The sequence below is a fragment of the Carassius auratus genome, chromosome 43 (assembly GCF_003368295.1).
Source record: "Carassius auratus strain Wakin chromosome 43, ASM336829v1, whole genome shotgun sequence".
Taxonomy (NCBI): domain Eukaryota; kingdom Metazoa; phylum Chordata; class Actinopteri; order Cypriniformes; family Cyprinidae; genus Carassius; species Carassius auratus.
In genome coordinates, this window is record NC_039285.1 from 16181509 (window position 1) to 16202199 (window position 20691).

At 39.7% G+C, this 20691-nt stretch overlaps 1 protein-coding gene across 2 annotated transcripts in view; it reads right to left on the reverse strand.

Moving 5' to 3' along the window:
• Window positions 1-197: 197 nt before the first annotated feature.
• gse1b (Gse1 coiled-coil protein b) overlaps window positions 198-20691 on the reverse strand; it is a 184169-nt gene continuing 163675 nt past the window's right edge. The window contains exons 4-17 of one of the 2 annotated variants that reach the window (XM_026231233.1): window positions 16295-16506; window positions 12411-12577; window positions 11745-11942; window positions 10641-10820; window positions 9878-10212; window positions 8262-8595; window positions 7185-7795; window positions 6336-6448; window positions 5970-6240; window positions 5631-5744; window positions 4901-5284; window positions 3082-3366; window positions 2780-2883; window positions 198-2430 (exon numbers count right to left, since the gene is read on the reverse strand). In XM_026231233.1, coding sequence (XP_026087018.1) covers window positions 2293-2430; window positions 2780-2883; window positions 3082-3366; window positions 4901-5284; window positions 5631-5744; window positions 5970-6240; window positions 6336-6448; window positions 7185-7795; window positions 8262-8595; window positions 9878-10212; window positions 10641-10820; window positions 11745-11942; window positions 12411-12577; window positions 16295-16506 — 3446 coding nt within the window. In that variant the 3' untranslated portion in view covers window positions 198-2292. The remainder of the gene's footprint in view (window positions 2431-2779; window positions 2884-3081; window positions 3367-4900; window positions 5285-5630; window positions 5745-5969; window positions 6241-6335; window positions 6449-7184; window positions 7796-8261; window positions 8596-9877; window positions 10213-10640; window positions 10821-11744; window positions 11943-12410; window positions 12578-16294; window positions 16507-20691) is intronic. The other variant, XM_026231234.1, reaches the window with a different exon arrangement.

The following is a 20691-nucleotide window of genomic DNA, read 5'->3' on the forward strand; positions in this document are numbered from 1 at the left end:
AATACGTCTTACAGATGTAAATGCACACATCAAATAGACGTCTCCGAGATGTCCTTGTGCTATCAGGATGTCATTATAACGAGAAAACAAACAAGATCTTGTATTTGTTTAAAAGTCTGTGTAAAAGTGACAATGTATGAAGTGTTCCTAGAACTTTGGAAGAGAGCTAATGTTGTAAATAAAAATATAAAGCAAACAACTTTTTGCAGTATTTAATTTTTTTGTCTGAAATTACAGCAATATATCCATAAATACCTAATTACTACACTTCAACAAAGAATATATTACATTACAATGAATTCAAACAAGTACATAAAAAAACAACAACAACAAAAAAGAAAAAACAAACATAAAAACCCCATGGTTTCACAGCATCTAACATCCTCCCTCGATTGAGTTTGGGTGTGACTGTGCATGTATTGGGCAGGTTTGTATATGCCCTCATCAGGCAGTGGCAGTGGTTTGTGTGAAACAGATACACACACACACACACACACAAAGTAATCAAACTGATGGCACGCCTGCTCAGAATCAGCATAGCCGAAATAAATAACAGTGCAAGCAAACTCCTCACCTGTGCTTCAAAGATGCATGAGACACCTCTGTGTCTTATTCTTGCACTATATTCTGATCAAAAACCGGCATGTTGGTCTGTCTATAACTGCAATGGTGTATGCAGTGCTGTATACATGTGATACATAGGGAACATGATGGGGGTTGGGTTAAGTGGCAGGAAAACAAACAGGTGTGTCATTCCCAGATTCTACATCATCTAAGAGTATAATATAAAAAAGGTAGAAAATTAAAGATATGACAGGCAGTCAGAATTCAAGGCCCATATTAATAATTTTTTTTTGTCAATGACTTGTGGTCATGTTAAAATGCGTCATTCACAAACAATGGATATATATATATATATATATATATATATATATATATATATATATATATATATATATAAAACTTGGCAAACAAGAACGTCTTCGGGCAGAGCAGATTTTTTTGTTGTTGGAAAAATGTTTGCAATTTTCCAATTAACTATCAGCAGGACTGACTCAATTGTTCAACTTGATCAAGCTTTGCTTTCAACATTTTGGCATGCCACCTCTGAAACTTTGGCACAGTAATTGTCAATGGCTAAAATGTTTTGTATGTCAAACTAATTGTAATTCTTATCGTACAACAACATTTATGGATTTTATTTTTGTGCATGTCAGTTCCTGACAGACTGTCATCGCTTGAGCTCTCTGTGCACACAAGTGAGATATAGATTTCATAATATCACATTCTAATACAAACGCCCTTCACTTAATTGAAACAGAAATCCAAAAAGAGGCTGCATGCTGCTTCATGACAAAAAACAAAAACAAAAAACAACTCAGTGTAGCAGTCTGGAACTTTGAGAGACAAGTGACCACTAGCCAATGATAAAAGACAGAAGATGTTCTAGGTCCTACATATCAGTGGGTATATCCTCAGAATGCAGGACTCAAGTTATCCCGTAATGGATGGCCTTAATGGAAAATATTGGCGGTGGGTCCTGGGGCCGTTGCTACTGTAGTTCAGGCAAAAAAGGAGTGATGCCATCACTCCATGAGTCCTGAAAGGGTTATTCTGAGCAGCAGCAGAGCAGACACCAAAAGTAAACCTTTTGCTTAACGTCCAAAAGCATTAATATATTAGAAAAAAAAGGCAGGCTTTTTTCTTCCAAAGAACAATGTTTTAAGTAATTAAAAACATACAAAAATCTTTTTTTTTTTTGTTGTCGTTTTGAAATTATTTACAATACAATGCTGAAGCACCTCTTTAAAAAACTTTATTCTAAATCTCGAAATAAAACATTTTCCTTTATTTATTTGATGTTTTTTTCCCCCCTTCCCTAGATCGTAAAGAGTAGTCTGTCATAACGCAGTACCTCCAGAAAGTTCTTCAGGTTTTTTTATTTAAATTTTTTTATTGTCTTTAAGTGCATTTCTAGGCGTGACCTCCATGTTAAAGAGATGGCAGGTGGATTGAGCTGCATTTCGACTGGTGTTCTTCTCTCACTATGATGCAGTATGGCTGTCCCTGCAAATTGGAGGCATTCAGAGGCTTTGACGTGTGTTCATTGGTGATTTTGCCCACAGGATGGCATGGGGGGGGGGGGGCTTGGGGGTGTCAGTGGATGGCAAATATGTTGGGCCAGATCTTCTGTTCCTCACCATCACTCTCTAGGCTCTCGGAGTAAACTGAGCATGAGTCTGGGTCTGGGGCTTTGTAAGGGATGTGGGTGGTCGGTGGTGCCTTAGAGTGTCACCTGGGTGGAAAGCCCTTGAAGTGACCCCTAGACCAGGGATTCTGCGGCAGTGTCAGGCACTTTTTAAAGTGCTCTAGCTCTGCCTGTAGGTTCTCCCTATCTGCCGCAAGCTTCTGCTTCTGAGCCATCAGCTCCTACAGAAAAAAATAGACACGTTACCTGTGAGACATCATCAGATACATATAAATATTTTCTGACAGGAGCAGGCATCCAGGGCTGGATCTAATATTTCTGGTGTGGAGTCATGATCTAACACTGCATTACATGGCTATGTTCTACAGCATTTGTGCACTGCACTCTGCATTCCCATGAATGTGAAGTAGATTGTGATGAGGACAGTATCTCAACAAAATGCGAACAACAGTGGTTATAGGAGACACATTTGAAATGGAAACAGTAATATGTCTTGGCAGACCATTTAAAATGCACCTTAATATCATGTATAAATTGTGTCAAAGAGGTTAGCATTTTTGTTTTTCTTACCCCCACTGAGTGTGACAGCTGTTCAGCTGTTAGACTGAGATTATAGTGATGTGCCTCCAGCCGTCTGCACTGACTGTGGAGAACTTGTCGCTCAATGCTTTGCTCTAGAGTCAAACAGAGAGAAACAGACAGCGAGCGGTAAGACTCATCAGGTCCTCCTCTTACACTCAAGAAGCCCCCTGGCATCACATACACCAACACACCACGACGTAAGGATTTAATGCTCTTCTGTTGGCCAGAACTATGATATCCATCAAGCATCAGTTCTGATAGGGACATAAACCACTGAAAACACATCTTACCTTCTGCATACTCTTGATAAGCTTCAAAGATGGCTTCAATGCCCTGCCACCTAGATGTAGTGGGCTCGTCCTCCTCTGTGTCATCTTCCTCATCCTCTTCCTCAGACTCCTCTGTGGAGAGTTCCTGGCGGGAAGGGTGTGGGAGGCAGTGCTGTCCATTGGGCTGCAAAGAAGGGGGGTGTGGGTGGGGTTTGGACCGGCCCGGTGTGCTCTGGAGCTCAGGAATGTTATAATGCACGGATGAATCCACTGCATGGTTCTGTTCTGACATGACCAAGGCACCACCTGATAGAGGAAGAGACGTGTTAGATCTATTAGCTGCTCTGAAAATAGATTTTTTCATGGATGGTGACAAGATATTAAAATGAAACCTAATGCTCTGTTCAGTAAAACTATTTTAATTTATGCAAAATGTTCTCTGGGAATTGAACCATGGGTTTTGCGTCGCTAACACCATTCTCTACCAGAGTGTTACCCAACCTTGTTCTTTGAGACACAACAACAGAACATGTTTTCAAATCCTTCTCGCTCAAACACACCTGATTCAACTCAACTTGTTAGTAAAGAGTCATGTCAAGACATGGAAGAGTCTAAGAGAGTCTGAAAGAGTCTAAGAGTACTGAAATAGATGGGTCTGATAAGGGAGACATCCATAATGTGTAATGTTGGTGTGCCTCCAAGAACAGGCCGCACAAATGCTATGACTTGCTGCCTTCATGGCAGAATCCTGGCTTAAATGGAACTATCATCCCTAACTTAGGCAACAGTCTCTGCATCTATGATCCCTTTCAACTTTGCCTATATAAGAAATTGAACAAAGCTGTTCTCATTGTGTGATGCACAGGCCATTTCAATTTTATTAATTCAGGAAAAGTTTTTCAGTATTTTGTCTAGCAATTATGACAGATGATAAGCAAATAGGTATGTACTCACAAGCTACTTATTTGGTATCAATACCTGTAAATAATATATATAATACAGTTTTATCACATAATGTGGGGTTGTGCATCACTTTCAAACGTTTAAGTACTTTTTTAATATTTGTGCCAAAACACCCTTAAATATTTAGATGGACTGTGTCACATGATTGTAAGGAGCGAGTGTACATACATGCACAGTAGTGATGTGCGGCTCTTTTTTTTTTTCAACCCCTGGGTCCCGCTTTTATGAAATTATTAGGCCCGCCCCAGTCATTTAAGAAATAATAATAACATAATCAATACTTATAACTTATCAACTTATTAATTTATGTTATCTGGGCCTTTCAAAACACGTGAATAATTCTAGATACCATATTTTCAGAATTATTATGATGTATAATGGACTTGATGTTCAGCAGTTTCTTCTTTAAACTTCTTCTGTAACTTTTGAACGATTCCAGGAAAATCGCAAAGCTAGTCCCGGTTCCAATCGATACTCGATACCCAAGCCTATTTATATCTAGTCTTATTTATTATAAATAATTTATCTGAGCACATCATTATTATTATTATTATTTTTTATTCATGTGCTCTCATAATCTTTAATCAGAATAACTTTCCTCTTGCAACAACATCTCTTCTCTTCTCTGATAATGTATACACTGGAGTAATGACAGAGCTACTATTCAATCAAATGAGATTGCAGCAATAGCAAACGAGAACAATCCAATCATTTCTCAATGGACAAAATGCCCCAACCCTACATTTTATTTTTTATTTTTCAAAGAGTCATTTCATAGATATGTCACAAAAGGGAAGAAAAGACTATTACAACTTTTATTTAAATATATAAGCAATGAAATAACAGAATCTTAAAGAGAGATTGAACTGCTAATTACCTTTACTCTTCTGCAGGGCTTTTTGGGTGGACTGCAGTACTGATTCATGGAACTGCTGGGCAAACTCCTCGGCGATGAAACTCTCCCAGGGTTTGGTCTTTCTGTTGACACTAGTGGAACTCTCTTTAGTGAATGGAGGCTGTCGCACACTGTTCAGCAGACTAGCGCTCCTGCCAGGGATGCTGTCATTGGCTCGACATTTGTCAGGTAATGCAGCAGGCAACGAAGAGTCTTTCATTCTCGAGGGATCTGAGAGGGATCTGTGATGATCTGAGTGGTAGAGGGGTTCTGCTGGGGGCTGGGGCACAGACACAGAGGGGGAGGGACTGGGGGGCCGTCCATTCATCAGATCATTAGAATGGACTGGAGATTTAGATGACAGGTCTGCAAAATAAATAAATAAATAATTAGAATCATCTAATGTTTACAGGTTGGTATATTCATGAACACAGAAAAACATCAACAGACTCTTGACCAAAGTGGACTGAAAAGACTTTGAAATTATCATGAGGGGTGTTTCGTACATCCCTGAGAGTGTATCACAGATGCTGTGCATCTCCTGAGTGTCATCCACACAGTGAAACTCTCAGTACATGTTATGGTAATGAGCTGAGAAAACAGACAATGATGAACATCTGGAGCTGTCAGCTGCTTTCACACACTGACAACACTCCACAGTGTGTTCTCACAGAACAGGAGTCACTGCATGGACAAATGCACGTGAACTGACCTGCGCATAGGGTTGCAGGGCTCCTGCACAGCGGGTGAGGGTTGTATCTGATGCTGTCTAGAGTCACGCTCTTCTGTTTTATGGCCTTCAACAACTCCTCAACCCTCTCATTATCTGAAAAAAAGCAAGAGAGCGAGAGAGATGTTAACATTAAAGCTTGTGAAAGTATCTTCTTGTTTGTTTGCTAACTTTACACTTGGTCCACATCAAGGCTTCTACCGCCCCTCATCAGTCCTGCATCTAACTGTATTATATGACTCTGAAGTAAACTCTAGTGTGAAAATGCCCAGATAAACCCCCAAAGAGCCTAAGTATGAACATGATAAAAAGCATGAATACCTTTTCTCTGCTGCTGAGTGACGTGGTTGAGGCTGAAAATGGTGAGGAAGCGTTTCTTATCCTCCAGTTCAGGGCTGTTGTTCATGTCCTCTGGGGTGAAGCGGGTTAAAAGGGGGGAAGGCTGCTCTGAAGTAGGCCGCTTGCTCTGAACAGCTGGGAGGGAAGGACTCCTCTCTCTCAGCATGCGCCTCCTCTTCCTCCTCTTCACCTCCATCATCTCCTCCCGACGGGCCAGAGTCGTCAGGTCAAACATCTGCAGAAACTCCACCTTCTGTAGGAAGAGAGGGTTTTCTCTCAATAAATATTGCTTTTAATGGGACAAGGTCATTAGAGTCACGATGGAATCATGATACTATGTTGATTTACCTCTGTGGAATCGTCTAGTTTGAGTGGCGGCTGTTCTGCGACCCTCCTGAGATGAGCTCGCATCTCTTCCTCATCACTCTCATCATAGGAGTCATCCAGCTCATAATAGTAACCTACAAAGGATATCACTGATCACTCAGCGACTCTTAGAAATGACCTTCAAATGATGTAAGCTTGACCAACTGGATAAAATTGGGGTGAATAAAGCCAAGAGTATACTTCAGTTGTATCGTCAAACACTCAGTCTTTGAAAGTATACTCCAATTGATAATGTGTACAAATCCAGGAAGCCGCACTAGACACTTTTCTTTTTAATGTTCAATCTCCTCTGTTTCTTTATTAACTGTGAAACAATGGTCAAGGCAAGTGTTTCCACTTTGAGGAAACTTACTAGTGCAAAAACAAGATGCATTTGGGAGCATTTGTGCATACAGTTTGAGTGGACTATGCTAATGATGACATTTACGTCACACACAATTTACTCATTGTCTGTCATACATGTAAAAACTGGAGCATACTTTGGCCTCAATCTACAGATATATGGCCATTTTAAGATTTTATTCATTGGCTCATCATGCAATTAAAATAATTTTTTGCTATCCAAAAATATTGTAGTAATCAGCTACTAAAAATGTAGTACACCTTATTGAACTTCTATATTAATCCTTACTGTATATAATCTCATTTATTAACACTAAAATGTATCATTCATCAGCTAATATCTGCAGTTGGCTCTCCTGCTCTTTAAATATCAGCACCAGTTTTACAAAAACAGTAATCGTTGGGATAATCGTTTTTCTGGGCTGCATTAACATTTTCAGCATTTGGCTGGCCCGGTTAACTACTTACCTTTCTCTCTGGCTTCTCTGCGTCTTTTCTCCTCCAAGTCCAGTTTGCTGACAGCTCGTCTGTGCTGTTGCAGGAACTCATCGTACACTAATGTGGCATCTGGTACGAGACATGAATGCCCCTGGTGGCTTTTAAAAGACCCGCTGGACTTCAGGCCTGCACTCAGCTCTCCGTATGGCCCTGAGAGACTCAGCGGTGCCCTCTGCTGGTTCAGGAAGCTCTGGGTGGATTTTTCCAACTCCGCTAGGAAAGTGTTTGACTCCGAGAACCCACTGGGCTGGATGGGGGCATATTTATCCAGACTATCCCTTTTCCGAGATCCCTCTTCCAGCTTTTCAGAAGTGTAATGACGCTCATGTTTGGAGGGGGGTAGGGGAAGCCGGCTTATATCATAGTGACCCAGACTCTGGGGCTCATGCAAGGTGCGTCTAGAGTCGGTGGAGGTCTCGATGAGTGATGCAGGGTTCCATAGCGTGGTTGGGGGTGGGGGAGCGTGGTCTTTGTGCTGATATTTTGGGGAGATGAGAGGGGGTGGAGCTCCCAGGAGAGGATGGGGATCCCTGTCTCTCTCACGATCTCTGCTGTTGGGCTCGTGATGGTTTGGTCCAGGTCTAAAAGAGGAAACACATGTTCTAGTTTTTGTAAGCCACAAAATCACATCACTGTCCCAGGGTTTTGCAACCTAAACTTATCTCATTTGTATAAGTCTTTTGTAAATTGGAGAAGATGTGAACAACTGAGTCACTCTTTGAAGTAACTGGATTCATACCAACTCTTGACGCCCCAACCAAAAACATTAGACTCTGACTGAGAGGACTCAGCAATTTAATTCTATCCATCAATTTATCTCCACCCATACCTAATTAGTTTTTCATAATCCAATATTTCTGTTTTTCCTAGATGACATATGTCAATGCACATCAATAATTGAATGAATATAATTGTAAAAATTGTAGTAAAAAAAAGTGACCTGTTGTATATTGTTAGCTGAAATTTTGTCATTAAACAACAAATATGTTCAAAGTGCTGGGAATGCAGACATCTGTATGACAATCTCCAGTGTGAAAATGGCCTTACCTGTGTCCCTCTATATGCAGGTCTGCAGTTTCCCCCTGTCTGCCCAGGTCCAGGTGCTGCTCTATGACCTGCTGACGGAACTCTGAAACCTGGTACTGCCTGTCCTCTTTCTCTTGCCGTAGTTTCCGTTGCCGGGCTAGCCAGCGCTCTTCCTCATTATTGCGCTGCAGCATGGTGGCCACTGTCAGATTGGCAGGTCCCGCCCCTCCAGGGCCCAGATACATGCCATGGGCAGAGACAAGGCTGGGCACGGGGTGACTGCTGGAGTTTATAGAATGGTGAAGTCCAGGCTGGATTGGTTTAGGGGTTGTAAGGGTGGGCTCTTTGGTTTTATCTGGGGGAAATTATAGTCATAATGTTTAGCTGCACAGAATGACACCTCACACAGGTGAAACAGATTATAATGTATTCCTTCTTTTCAGTGCCACTAGCAAGCAAAGCAGTACTGTTCTCCGTTTTAATACTCGGAATATACACCAGTATCCTTTGCTTTGACATGTAAAACTTAAAGTATTATTTACTTTAAGTTTTACATGTCAAAGCAAAGGATACTGGTGTATATTCCGAATTTAATTTTTTTAATGTGATTCAAACTTTAAAAGTACATTAACATAGAAACTCTAAAGTCAAATACAAAGAACGTATAAAGCCGTTTAATAATGTTTAATTATTATTCCCCACAAAGATGATTTAATAATTTGTGGCCACATTTCATTAATTCACTACCTTGTTAAATTAAAATTAATGAACAAATTAGTTCAACATGGCCACAATTTATCTAAAATGAGGGAATGAAATAATAAGTTGTGGCAACGTCCAATGACTTATTAATTTGTGGCTACATTTCATTAATTCATTACCTTGTTAAATTAAAATGATTGAACAAATTAGTACAACATGGCCACAATTGAAGTAAAATGAAGGAATGAATTAATAAGTTGTGACAACATTATTTCATTTTTCTTCCGCATGTCATGTCCAGGGCTTTACAAATAAACTTGATTGTCTTTCTTTGTCTAACAAGCACAAACTGTATTAATATTGAACGTCAATGGCAAGACAACCAATCCCCACGACATCACAGGTTGTTGTAACCTGTTGCTATATGCTGCTACAAAAGTTATGACAGGAATTGTTTTTTCATGTTTACATTTTTCTTGTTTGTTATATAATTATAATTATGCTGGAAATACATTTACTAAATGATGTTAAATTGATTGACTGATTCTTTTTCACTTGAAGTCAGCATGAAATGGAAGCTCACCCTTATTCATTTGAACTCATTATAAATAATCCATGCATGTGTTTCTTTTCTTTTTTAGCTCATCATAATCAAAACTTGATCTTCCTGTGAAGCAAAAGACTTCAGTCTATTAAATAAGCCAGACTTTTTGCTACTTACATTATACTGCAACTTATAAAATACAATTATCTGGAGTGGTCCTAAATTTGTATACCATCCATTTAATCTAATTTAATTTAATTCACATTTCACTGAGTACTTAAACCATAAAGTATAAAATTGCTGAAGCTAGTACAACAAAAGATAACCTACTAAGCATTCATAGTGTTTTTGTGGTTCAGTTGGTTTGGCATATGTGAATCAATGTTCATACCAGGTCTGTTCGTAGTGATTCTGTCTGCATGTTTGGCTCTGTCCTCTGGGAAACCTCTCAGCCCATGAAGCTCAGCCAGATAGTGGCTCTCCACAGCCTTCTCTCGTGCGGACCTCTCCTTCTGTCGCTCTATTTCTCTCTCGCGCTCTCTCTCTTTTTCCCTTTCTCTCTCCCTCTCTCTCTCTCTCTCCCTCTCACGCTCCAGCTCCTTCTCTCGCTCCCTTTCTCGCTCGCGCTCTTTTTCTCGCTCAGCCTCTCGTTCCCGCTCTTTCTCGCGCTCGCGTTCTCTTTCTCTCTCTCTCTCTCTCTGTCGCAGCTCGTCCTCCATCTGGAGTCTGTGAAGAAACAACACACACACTGATGAGCTCAAACTACAGACACATAGCGCAAATTAGGGGTATATTGTCAAATAAAGTTATCTCAATATTTTCTGGAATTTTATTGATAACAATATTTAGAATTTTTTTGCTGAGTGTGTTATTGTGCTGACAACCTTAAGGACTACTGTGGACAGCTGTATCCTAATGTTTTTCATATTCTCTGTGGTGGTCAGTTCACAGCAGTGATATATGAACTATTGTCAAGTCTGCAATGTTACTACATTAATAAATCTATTTGCAATGTCATAAAATTAGTTTATGGCCATTACCATTACAAAAAATGACAACGGTACAATACAATATGGTACAGTGATTCATCAAATTGTAATGCATTGATATATTTTTTTCTGTTTACGTCAAGATGTGATGGTGTTGTTGTGTACCTCTCTGACAAGCGCTCCGACTGTAGGCTGGACAGTGATGGGTGGCTTAGGTCTCCAGGGTAACGCACCCCAGGCAGGTGCATGTGTACCGCAGATGGGTGAAGAGGAGGTAGAGCACCCCCTGCAGGTAGCGGATAGAACGGTGACCTCAGCGCGGACAGACAGAATGGATCATCCATTCTAAGAGAGTCAAAATAGAAAGAAACTTAGATGGCTATAATTAAGCCATTCATAGTTTGATTGTTTGAAAGAATTCAAACACTGCAGCTCTTAACATTTATCTGTTCATCTGAGCATTCTGACCAGCCTTACAAAGCAACACTGACTCAAATTGAGGTTAGGGCCGTCTGGCCAACAAGTGGCTAAATTGGGAATTGTTTCGGGACAAGTCCCATTGTGGAGATGTGGTGGTACAAAAATGACATGTTACACCTTTAGTCTGTTCCTGTGCAGTACATTAAGCCCCACTCACAACAAGAACAGTAACTACAAAGATAACTATAATGAGAAATGTATTAGTGTTCTGTATATTAATATTCTGTTTTTATAAGCACATGCTGCAGTTATGTGGCATGCTGCCACTTTAAATTCTCAAGCTCTTTAAGCCGGGTAGAATCTGATTGGCTATAAATAATTTTATCATTCATCAGTCGTTATTTTATAGTTGTGGTGTGGACTTCCTTATGCTCATAGAATTAGGTGATTATTACTTATTGACTGTTAAAACTTTATAGTTATAATTATCATCCTTTATCTGTCATTGCTATAATAACTAAAACAGAATACTGTCCCCATTTATACTCAAATTATCGGTGAATAACTAGGATTATAGTGTTGTATAGACTACTATAATGGTGCTTTTTGGAGCAGAACAGAATAAATTGCCATTCATATTCTTGTATGCAAATAAGCAGTGTGAAGATTCTGCTTAATGTCTCCTGTTGTGTTCAGTGAAAGAAAGACAGTCACACAGATGGGAAACAAGCTGCCTGAGTAAATAAGAACAGAATTATCACTTAATTTGCTTTAGTTGACAGCAAATCTTGAAATCTCAGCTAACATCTCCAGGGTTTTAAATGTGTTAGTCATTGCATGTTTGTGTACCTGTAGTGTGAGAAGGAGGGGTGGGGAAGATATCCAGGATGGTAGTAAGCAGCAGCAGCTGCAGCAGTGGCAGGATCAAGCCCCAGGGGTAAAGACGGCATGCGTAGCTCCTCGGCTGTGGCATAAGGACGAAACCCCCTCAGATATTCCTCAGGAACACTGGCTGAGGGCACAGTATGGGGCATCTGACGGGGCAGGCTGTCAGGGAAATAGAGGAAAAGAATTTAAAGCAATATAACCATAAAGAAAAAGAAAGAAATAATGATGTCACTTTATCTCTGAAAAGGGATGGCAGGTTTTAGGTCCTATCCACACACCTTAAAATTTTTAACATGAACAGAATAGTAACAAACTGGAAAGGTAACACTTCACAATAATTTTCCATTTGTTAAAATGAATTAACATGGACTGACAATTAAAAATACTTATAAAGCATTTATAAAGCTGTGACAAGTAGGCAGGCTACAACAGTCCGACACGCTGTGTTTCAGAGTGACTGTGCTCATTGTGCATGTGGATGAAAGATCTTTACATCTGTGTTACCACTGGAGCAATGTATTCCTAGAATTGTCAAAGCAGTTAAATCAAGTTCAGGCTGATTGTTCAGTGAAAGACTAAAGGCCTAGCAGTGAAGTCAATCTCCCACAGTTCGTAAGTAATACTCACTTAAGAGGTTGAAAGCGTGAGTCCTGCATCACAGACGTGGGCGTCAAGCCAAATGCGTAAGGGTTTCCAATTAGGTGAGAAGGGACAGTGGGACCCCCTTTCTCTTGGGAAGAAGCAGCCTCTGAACTTAACCGGTCCCGGCTGACTCCACGGGGACCTGACTCAGCCTAGAAAGACAAGAGAGGAGCATTTTGTTTGAACTATTACAGCTTCACATGCTGCCCATGTTTGCCAAGCAAACTCCAAAATGTAAAGCACTTCTCAGATGTGCCTAAAAATTTAAACACAGCATGTAAAACCTTGTTTATGATTGATGTGGTGCAAACCACCGCAGATGATGCTCAAGAGGCATTTATACTTCACATACTCCAGCCCCATAAAACAACAAGATTAAGATGATAATAATAATAATACATTTGTACATATTTTTACCTGGGCACATGAAGGTAGACTAGATTTCTCTGGCTCTAATCTGTGCAGTGCTCATGTTTTTTCTCATGTAAAAATGACAAATTTGAATTGTTAATTTGGGCCATTCCAATCCGGCTCACCACATGTTCCCACCCCAAATTCATAAAGATATCTAGCCTAACTATGGATTTCCAATTAATAGTTATAGTAAATAGCAAATAATTGTAAAAGTATTTTCTTTAGAAACACTTTGTGTTGGTGCTCCAGGAATGTGGTTGGGAACCACTGATGTACAGTAGCTCTTCAACAAGAATATGGCTATTAAACATTAAAAAAAAGTATAATAAAAAAAGAATTAATTGACAGAAGCATATATTGTTGTTTAAAAATATCCAAACTCAAGGTATTTCTGTCTTTACAGATCTATATGTTATTGCTTAAATTCTGTTTTTCTGTTGGGAAAATGAATGGGATTTTCATGCCTGGAACCACTGTACTACTGAACTACTACTGAACTACTGTAGCTCTAACAACCTGCGTGTACAACAAAGTCATATTTAGAGGACCTCTAACTACAGGCAACAACAAATATGAAACACATCTAATGTTGTGACTTCCTCTCTCTCGCCTCTTTCTGTATAACACATTTAACTTAGCAGCACAGAAACTTCAAACTCAGCACCCACATTGATCAGTGTCTTCTTCTCTTAATGCTCCTGTGAACTCTTGCAAGTGGAAAGGGAGGTGTCCGAAGTGCAGCCAGGCAGAAAAGTGGTTCAAGTCAAAATCGCAGATTAGTGAGGTTAATCTGAGATGGACATCCCCACCCTGATCCAGCAGAGAACAGACCGTCGGACAAGGCAAAGACCTTGCCATTAGCCACATTGCTTTTTCTTTGGTTGTTGAGAGGCTAATGACATTTAACTGCATCTTACCGAGGTTATTGAAATCCATAAAGCACCATTAGCAGAGTCTGAAGGACATTTCTGCGCTTCTCAGTTAACACCGACATAAATCAAGATGAACAAGAGCTTTGGGGCTGTCAAATGCCGTAAACGTTTCCCATTTGATCTCTCTCCTTCACTATAACAGTTAAGCAATAAACTATGAGAGGTTGTGCTATATTGGGAGTATAGATGAAGTTAAAGGAAGCTGTTAGAATCTCTGAGAAAAAACAACAACAACTGTCATTAGGGCGATACCCTATCAAAAGGTACTAATATGTACACTTGGGGTACCAATATGTATGATTTAGGGGTAAATATGACATATAGATATTATATTTTGTACCTAAGGATACCACCATAGAAAAAATGTTGTACCTTTGAATGTTTTGTACATGTCCAAATAAAATAATAATAATAATAATAAGAGAGTAATCTTACAGTGACTGGGAGGGAACACATTCGGTTGACCTAGATTTGTCTTGGCCACGGCATAGGAACATTATATTAAATAGTGGCCACAAGATAATTTTGTCAAGGAATTCAATCAGACTTGAATATTATTAATAAATTAACATTTTATTTTTAATTAAAAAACATTTAATTAAATAACATTTATAAACAAAATGTGTGTAAAATTAATAAATGATTATATTAACCTAACTTAACACTATTATATGAGCCTATATCATGAACGAAGTATAGACATTCTTATCCATCCCATTTCATCTTTGTCTTTTAAATTCATGCACTTTTAAATTAACTGATCATATCAGTCACATACTGGTGTAGACTATAACCCTACAAGAAATACAGTCATACATTCAAAACTTTATAAGCATTATTGCAGAGCAGTTAGTTTTTGTTTTGTTTTTCTTCTTCTTCCTCACATTACACAAATAACTGATTTTAGGGTGAAATACAGAGCTTCCGGAGATTTACCCATCTTTGCACGTGTGGTTTTAAATTCACCTCTTGTCATTTTGAAGAATTAGATCATCACATTTTTATGGCTATTTGTTACAAAAAATCCAAAACAATACAGGATGTAATAATATAAATGATAACTCTTACGCCCTCTTCTGGTCATTGACTGCATTACATACAAGCTCTGTTTATATATGTCGGTTTACTAGACAGAGTTTGGGGACATATTTATGACAAAGGTTCTGACAAAGCCTCCGGTCCTCAATTAAAATAATAATAATAAAATAAATGTAAAATATCATGCAAACAAAAACAAGGTTTTACTTCTTTTTTTTTTTCTTTTTTTTTGGTTGGTTGGTGTGGTTTCCGGTTAGACTGTAGTAATTATAATTAACTTATAAAAACAACCTAAGTATATGACATGTCCACTTTTATAGAGCTACATAAATATATGTGTGTGTACAAGGTGACAGGTGCGCAGTGGGGCTCATGCACATTAATAATGAAAGAGGAGTGTGTTGTGATGGAGCCAAGGGTTGCCTGATGCCTGGCTCCTCTGTCTTTCTCTCTGTCTGCCTCGGTGGCTTTTGTCTGGCAGACAGTCAGGCAGAAAAATACACCAGCTCAGTATAGTGAAAACCCCACACTTGCACATCACAACTCATACATGTGTATATATGTGTGACAACTATTGAAAATTATACCAAATTATTCAGTGAGAGGAAAGAGAGTTTGTAATTCATGACAGTATCTCACTCTGCTGGCTTATGTAACTAGAGGGTCAGGGGTTGAGGTAGTCGGGGATATCTATAGAGCGCCTTAGTTTATGGGATTAACCCCCCTGCACGCACACACGCAACTCAGCAATAATAAGGGTTGCGCAGCAGACAGAGAGCTCTTTGTTCAGTGTATGTGTGTGTATGTGTGTGTGTGAGAGAGAGAGCTATAGCCCGAGCACCTCTGCCCCTCACCCTCAACTATACTGACCCAGAATCTTTCAGTATGTGCATCTGAACATTTCCCATCATAAACGGTGATGTCAGAGGTGTTCAAACACAACCTCAGCTGGAACATCACACAGACTAGATACCAGGGCTGGAGCAGAACGCTGCATCTCTCCCAGATCCTCCCAGTTGAGTGCCGGCTTCATTTCAGTGAAAAAGCACCCCGGGTTGCTCAGGTTGAGAGTGGCAGTAGCCAGAGGTATCAGATAAGTGGGATTAGAGGATGACCGTAATCCTTAATCAAAGCGAATGCGCACATACACTTATTATGGGTGTCTGAAGGGGGGTGAGGGCACAGATGTTCAGTGTCATTGCAGGGCCACTGTTAACACTGGGGGGCAGAGGGCGTGTGTATGATGAGGGGGGGCTGGTCCTGTTGTCGTCTGTGTATTGCCCAAACATATGCCACACACATTCTTACACTGTGATTTACAAGGCAAATGAAAATCCAGCACTGTACATGTTTCTGCCACAAACAGTTTCAAATGCTCAGGCGTGTTGCTTCAATAAAGCTATATAGTATGGTACAATTTTCTGTACCCATTATTCCAGTCTTCAGGACTCTCTAGGGTTTTGATGATTTCATGTATAACTTTACCTCTCGTACAGGTCGGCTCTCACTCCTCCACAGGCCGTTGACGGTTTTGGTGGGTGCTATGGTGACAACAGGTGGGGTACTGGGTACGCTGTGGCCCCCGGGAGGCACTATAACTGGACCCATGGGGCCCCGCTTGGGCGTACTGACTGGGGAGCTGTGGTTAGTGGCCGGAGATGAGACAGGAGATGACTCGCTGCTGATGGAAGATCCTGCTAAATGACAGGAAACAGGAGAGAAACAGTTTAAAAGTCATTTTGTAATCAACTTCATGCCATTTATCTGGAGATTGTGGCTTATAAATAAAAGCAAACTCAAAATGCCACATTGCAAACACATTGCACCAGCTTCTTACGCATCTCTGCACTTAAAACTGTGTGCGCACCAGTTTATTTCTGACTAGTCCAGTTTGAAGTGGAAAGGACATACTATATAAATATAAATATCTTCTGGAGGAGTGGAAAGACAGACACACAACCTACGGGCAAACATTAGATGGAGACAGTGAACGGGGAGGAGCATTCATGAAGAGAGATGACAGGAAAAGCTCTGACAAGATAAAAAAAAAAAAAAAAAAGTCCTGTGTGTTCATCCTGAATTCTTTATCTGCATGAACATCCAGCCAATTACAGTTCAGTGCTTAATCAGCGCTCTCTAAAGCTGCCATCATTAGTAAATATCTACACACACACTCCATCTGTCTCTCAGTCTGTCCGCAGTGAGAGGTGAGCAGGGTCTAACATAACACTAGTCATGTGGCACATGTGGAATAGTCTTCATAAAATACTTTTGCTAAAAAATGTTTTTTTAAAAGAGCCACATTAACTTTCACTCCATCTCTTTCTATACAGTCAAAGCAAATGGTGACCAAGGTGTCATTTTGCTAGACATGTCTTGTGTCCCACAGAAGGAAGTGGTCCCACTTTTTTATTAGGTGTCTTTAACTACTATGAACTTAAAATGATAAAATGAAGCATTTTATATAAAATGGTTATTGTATACACACATGCTAACCTCCAAAACTCTTGCAAGAATGACATTTGCTGCTATTGATATTAAGAAATGGGAAATTTTAGGGATGGGGTTAAGAAGGTACTTTAAAAGTAAGATTAATGTAACAACATGTATGCACATCCTAGGTTTTTTTTTTATTATTTAAAGAATGTTTTCTCAAGTACCCAAAAAATTTGCTTTATTATTATTATTATTATTATTATTATTATTATCTGAATAAGCTGCTGGTTTAAAGAAACAACACATGGCAGAACAACATGCAACTTCAACAAAATTTGTGGTTGTTGGGCTAGGTGAAGCATATCAAGCTTATTTGTATAGCACATTTCCTTTAATTTGCTTAGGGTTGGTGTTTATGACAAATGTTGTTTATAAAAAATGTCACTTTTGGCAGTATATATATTTTTGTATAATACATTCATTTTAAGGATTTCTGGTGGAGTGGAGGAACTGAAACTCATATTTGCTGAAATTTTAGGTTATTTCTGAAAGTATTAAATAAAATACATAAAAACACTTAACGGCATACACAGTGACTAGGGCTGTGACAGCCCTAACAGTGACTGATCTGGGTTCTTTTTCCCACTCTTGCTTTCAATAATGCTAATTTTACCTGGTGCAGAAAATATGCCACACAAAATCTCAAAAGCCTTTAAATATAACAGAGTAATGATTCTTAGTTCAAGTCAGGTCTGATTAAACGAATGACTTGTACTCCAATAAATTAATCTAATTAATTCAGCAAACTTAAAAGAACAAGCTCTTAAGAGTCATTTGTTGTGTTTGCATTGGCCCAAAAATGCACATTCAATGGCTTGTTTCCGATAATGTCTTAAAAACTGAGTGGTGTAATAAACCGAATAAGAACTACTTTTCAGTCATCTCATCCCTGTTCAAGAGTCAAGACATTCAAGCCCAGATGATGTCTGTAAAACGGGCTTCTCTTGAGGGAAGCCATTAGGAGCTGGTGTTCTCTAAAGAAAGCTTTTAAGAGAAATGCCACAAAGGTTTCTGTCAACAGCAAGGGAGGAGCAAAGGTGAGTGGAGGTGAGGAGCCACTTGCTGCAGTAATTACAGCTGCACACCATTAAACATGCATGCAGAGAGATAGAGTGAAAGAGAGAGGGAGGGAGAGAATGAGAAAGTGAGAGAGAGTCCACAACAGCAATTAGCAGCTGAGTCCCAGTAAAGACCCAAGTGTCTCCTCCTGTCTCATTCAGTCATTTAACACAGGCTGACTACTGCGTGCATGCACACGCACACACACACACACACACACACACACACACACACACACACACACACACACACACACACACACACACACACACACACACACACACACACACGTTAGCCTCTCTTCCAACTGAAACAGGCTGCAACTAATGATTATTTAAAAAGGCAAGGATGGTTAAGAGAGTGCTTACCATACTAACAATAAACAAGAAAGAAAAAAAAAAACATATGAATATACATTTTTCTGAGCCTTACTTAATACCTTCATAGGTCCCTCTTTTTGAAAGGGCCAGATAATAACCGGTCATTTTTTTTTTTTTATCAAACCACTGTTGATATTTCAGCCCTGCGCTGAAACTGAACCTCTTTAATAAGTGATTTAGAGCAATCTACATGAGTAGCAACTCGTGAAGTGAATGAACGATTTGACCCACAATAGATTCCAATACAAGCAGATGACTTATCTCCCTGATAAGCAGAAATATACAAAGCATACACAAACTTGCTTGAAAGATTTTTATTATTTTTAATTATTGAAACGTTTCAGAATTTAATTGTGTCATTGTAAATATATAATCAACATATCTCTGGTTACAACTGCCATCTTGGATTTTCTTTTTGCATTATGGTATCGCCTTATGCATGATGGATGAATACCATTCTGCTGGAATTTGGACAAAAATAAGGTTTGGGGTGAGACTGTTGCTTTCACGTCAGAAGTGTAATGCATATGATGCCTTATACTGCTGCCTACTGAGGCAGTTCCCTATTACACAAGTGTGTGGTGATGTCTGTAGTCATCACTGATATAGCTGAGTGAATAATTCAGCAGGACTGCAGGCACATGTGCAGTGAGACACTCCCCACCCCCATGCCCTTACAGCTTTCTTCTCTTTTATTCACTCCGGCATGGACTCATCCATCAAACATCCTCCTCCTCCTGCAGCTCCTGTGAGCGTGGATCTGTCATACACATTTATATTTTATGTATCTTTACAGCATTAGTGCTAAATTACTGCACCAAACATCATCACAAGAGAATGTGTGTGTGAAGGTGAGGCAGACATCAGATCTCTCTCAAGCAGGTTTTATGGTTGTCTTTTCTCTCAACTGAAACACACATATGAACAGATGGGCCTCTCATCGACACACACACCATCTGAGTCAAACTGGTACGCTTTTATGAGATGCTAATGATATTCAAATGTATTCAGTGCAATGCTGTGCAAGCTGCTCTCAGAGGATGCTGTGCCCATATATGGACTAGAGGTTCCAACACTTCCTGTCATGCTCTGAATGTCACTAAAATGGACAGATTTCACACTGCAGAGAGAGAGAGCGACTGTGTGTGTGTGTGTGTGTGTGTGTGTGTGTGTGCCCATGTGATTGATGTTTATCTCTGTTCTCTAAAGGGTTTGTCTATTAACCCACCTCTGCCTCATACTGACCGCACACACACACACACACACACGTTTCAGGCTGCATTAAAACGGCATCAGCAGTTAATTAAACAGTCCATTTCACACCTGGTGTGAAAGCAGAACTCAACACGCCTCAGTCCATATGCTGCCCTGAGCACAAACACAAACACACACGTGATTGTTTTTTTGGTGCGCTCACATTGTTCATTCCGCGAAACAGTAGATATCACGACCATTCTGAACGAAAAGACATCAGTTCTGTTCTTTCCACAGCAGGATTTCAATTGAAATGAAATCACATAAAAGCCTAATTTTATGCATTCTACATAGGCAGCAACTCCACACGCCACACAAATAGTGCAAAAGCGACCACATTTACAATTGAATCCAGTAGTTTGGAAATGAGATCATGATACTGTAATGAAGCATAAAAATACAAAACGCACATAAATAGAAATTTTTATATACTGACATAATATTGTGTGTGTGTGTTTATGCAGCCGGTTTCTCCAGATGGAGGGCCACAAAAAACAGGGCACCCTCTACCCCCCTAGGGCTACGCCTGCCACTCTCTCTTCTCAACCAGAAGAAGAGACTCACTCCTCCCTTCTACTCCGGTGTCTCTGCTGGATAAAGGATGAGCCCTTTAATATCCAAGTCCACACGGAGCAGTTCATTAATCACACACACCACACCTGCTGTGAGAGAGACATATTGGCCATGTTCAGA